This window comes from Otolemur garnettii, unplaced genomic scaffold, assembly GCF_000181295.1.
Source record: "Otolemur garnettii isolate 467f Iridium unplaced genomic scaffold, OtoGar3 scaffold00082, whole genome shotgun sequence".
NCBI lineage: Eukaryota > Metazoa > Chordata > Mammalia > Primates > Galagidae > Otolemur > Otolemur garnettii.
In genome coordinates, this window is record NW_003852477.1 from 4,086,568 (window position 1) to 4,089,726 (window position 3,159).

Here is a 3,159-nt window from a genome sequence, read left to right on the forward strand (position 1 = left end):
CAGTTAATTCTATTTATGTATTTTCTTTCTCCCATATAAAATGTGGTATATTTAATCAACTTGCTTACTGCTTTTTTCCCTGTCTATTTTATTTCAGTTGGTCGCATTATGTTTCAGCTCTTCTCAGACATATGTCCAAAAACATGCAAAAACTTCCTTTGCCTATGCTCAGGTAAGTAAATTATTAAATCATTTAATAATGAGGGAGTCAGGACTTGTAGTTTTACCTTGCTTAACAGAGTAGATATTTTCCTGGAAAAATAATGGACTGTGAAATGAGTTTTGCAAATAAAAAAAAATTATTACACTGACTTCTCTATGAAATTAGGGAAGCATTTCTGTTTTTCTTTTCTTTTCTGTTTTTTTTGAGAGAGAGTCTCACTTTGTTGCCACCTGGTACAGTGCTATGGAGTCAATAGCTCATAGCAACCTCAGACTCTTGGGCTCAAGTGATCCTCTTACCTCAGCCTCCTAAATAGCTGAGACTCCCAGCGCCCACCACAATGCCTGGCTATTTTTAGAGAAAAATATAAGAAATAGATGACATGATGATTTAACATATATAATGAGGTCTCACTCTAGCTCAGGGTGGTCTAGAACTGGTGAGCTCAGGTGATGCGCCCACCTCAGGCTCTCAGGGTGCTGGGATTACACGTGTGAGCCACTGCACGCAGCCCCAGGGAAGCATTTCTGAAGGGAAAGAAAGGAGAAAGAAATAGTCTCAAAAATGAAAAGGAAAGTAAGACTCTACTTTATGTAATAGAATCTTCTCTATACGTTGTAGTTTATAAAATACTAGCACATGTACAAAACTGATTTGTCTTGGTATAATTTTATTAATTTCAGTACTTTGAATAAACTTAGCATTCCAAGAAATTTAAAGTTAGAAAGTAAAGAAGCAAAACATGAGGTTTTCTTAATTATGTATAATTGTATTTATATTTTAAAAAGGTAGAAGGACATTTACAATGTTACTTTAAGATTAGAAATAAACTAAGTTAAAAAAAATTCATGCTTAGGTACACATAGACAATCTTAGCACCAGTTTTTTGATTTGGTTTTTCAACTTGAGTGATAAATGTCTCTGGTGTTTATTTATTCTTTCTTTTTTTTTTTCCCTCCCCAACAGAGTAGAGTCTTATTCTCTCATCTTAGGTGGAGTGATGTGGTGTCATAGCTCACAGCAACCTCAAACTCTTAGATTCAAGCAAGCCTCTTTGCCTCAGTGTCCTGAGTAGCTGGGACTACAGGCACCTGCCACAATGCGCAGGTGGTTTTTTTATTTTTGTAGAGATGAGGTCTCATTCTTGCTCAGGCTGGTCTCAACCTCTTGAGCTCAAGCAGTCCACTCACCTTGGCCTCCCAGAGTGCTAGGATTACAGGCATAAGCCACTGAGCCCAGTCAGGTCTCGATATTTCTTAATCTTATAGCATGTTGAATCTATACCACACAATTTAACATTTATATGCTGCTTTGTATTATTTTGGTTTATGTGTGTGTGTGTGTATCTATATATATGTTAAATCATCATGTCATCTATTTCTTATATTTGATAGCACACAAGAGAGATTTGACAAATGATTGATTGATTGATTCTTTCCATGAAAGGATGTATTTATAACTAAGCTTCATTTCTTTTTTTTCCAGGAGAGAAAGGCGTTGGGAAAACAACTGGGAAGAAGCTTTGTTATAAAGGTTCTACATTCCATCGTGTGGTTAAAAACTTTATGATTCAGGGTGGGGACTTCAGTGAAGGTAGCGCTAATAACTCAGTTTTTAAAGTATCTCATTATTGCTTTTAATTGTAAACATGTCACAGTATGGTATAAATATTAAATGGTTAGTGAATAATTGTTGGATGAATGATTGTTACAGATCTAGAATGTACACAAAAGAAAAATACTAAGTCATTTGGTTTTATGTAGTTTATTTTAGTAATATTATAATTACTTAGTGAATTCCTTTGCAGATTCTAGAACAAATCTAGAGTTTTGTTGGTGTGATTACTGTTTGAAGTAAGTGAATTGTGGAGATAAATTTTATGGTATTTATTAATAGGATTTGACATTTTTAAAATGAAGTTAATTGAGAACTCTTAGAATTTGATTATATGCAGCAGTTATAAGGTTCAAAATTTTCTGTAGCAAATTGAAATCATCAAAAATAATTTATCTATGTTAGTATATTTTTATTTAATAGTTCATTATTTTCAGGTAATGGAAAAGGTGGAGAATCAATTTATGGTGGATATTTTAAAGGTAAGGCTTAATATTTTATGGTCTTTTATTTCAGTTCTGTTATTAAAGCAAGATCAAATATTTTTAATGAGAAAAGGCTTACTTATAGTTCACTTGTTGCATGAAACTAATGCTGCATGAAAATACTTTATTTGCATGAATTTGGGGATAAATTATATTGTAATATGTAACTCTTAATTGGCAAGATTAATTAAGGCTAACTTTATGGTTAAACATGACTTTCAGCATGGAGGTTAGGCAACTATATACATGAAAACTCCTATCTTCCTGCCTAAAACTGTCAACATATTCTTTTGTTTATAGAGAATGTGGTCTTTTGCAAAATGAAAAGGTAAGAGAACGAAGCTCAGTAACACAAACTCCAATTCTGTTCCCTTGCACCCTTCCTAATTTATGGACAGTCTGGGTCAGGTTATGGCTGGATTTCTATATTGCTTGAAGACTTGGAAATCTGTGTATTATTTCATACATGCATCTGTATCTTTTTCCTTTTCCCAATGGGTTATTAGTTCCACATTAGGGAAAAGAATCTAATTGTGGGGTTTATTTCCCCCTAAACCAAACAATTTCTTTGAATAAAAGTTGGTATTTCCTCCTTTCTCAAAGGTTTGTATGTTTTCTTTCATATACTAGAACTGTGTGACTCTTTATTCTTACAGTAGTAGCATTTGCATAAATCTAACTATTGCACTTGCCCCAAAAAGCCTTAGAAAAGTCAGTTGCCAAGATTTATAATAGGATCCAGTATTACTAGGTTGTACCACTATATAATAGCTTCAGTGTTATAATAGTCTTTTATATTTTCTTTGGGGAAAATGGATTACTACTCTTTTTCAGAAGCCTGTTCCCAAGGTAATAATTTTTTAAAGTTTTCTATGTTTCTGTTTGTTATAAAGAAAG

At 33.2% G+C, this 3,159-nt stretch overlaps 1 protein-coding gene across 4 annotated transcripts in view; it reads left to right on the forward strand.

Annotated features, from left to right (window-relative positions):
• NKTR (natural killer cell triggering receptor) overlaps positions 1-3,159 on the forward strand; it is a 58,771-nt gene that overhangs the window by 23,503 nt on the left and 32,109 nt on the right. For 3 of the 4 annotated variants that reach the window (XM_012808052.2, XM_012808053.2, XM_023515909.1), the window contains exons 3-5: positions 98-172; positions 1,649-1,756; positions 2,215-2,259. In XM_012808052.2, coding sequence (XP_012663506.2) covers positions 98-172; positions 1,649-1,756; positions 2,215-2,259 — 228 coding nt within the window. Of the gene's footprint in view, positions 1-97; positions 173-1,648; positions 1,757-2,214; positions 2,260-2,562; positions 2,591-3,159 lie in introns of all 4 variants that reach the window. The other variant, XM_023515910.1, reaches the window with a different exon arrangement.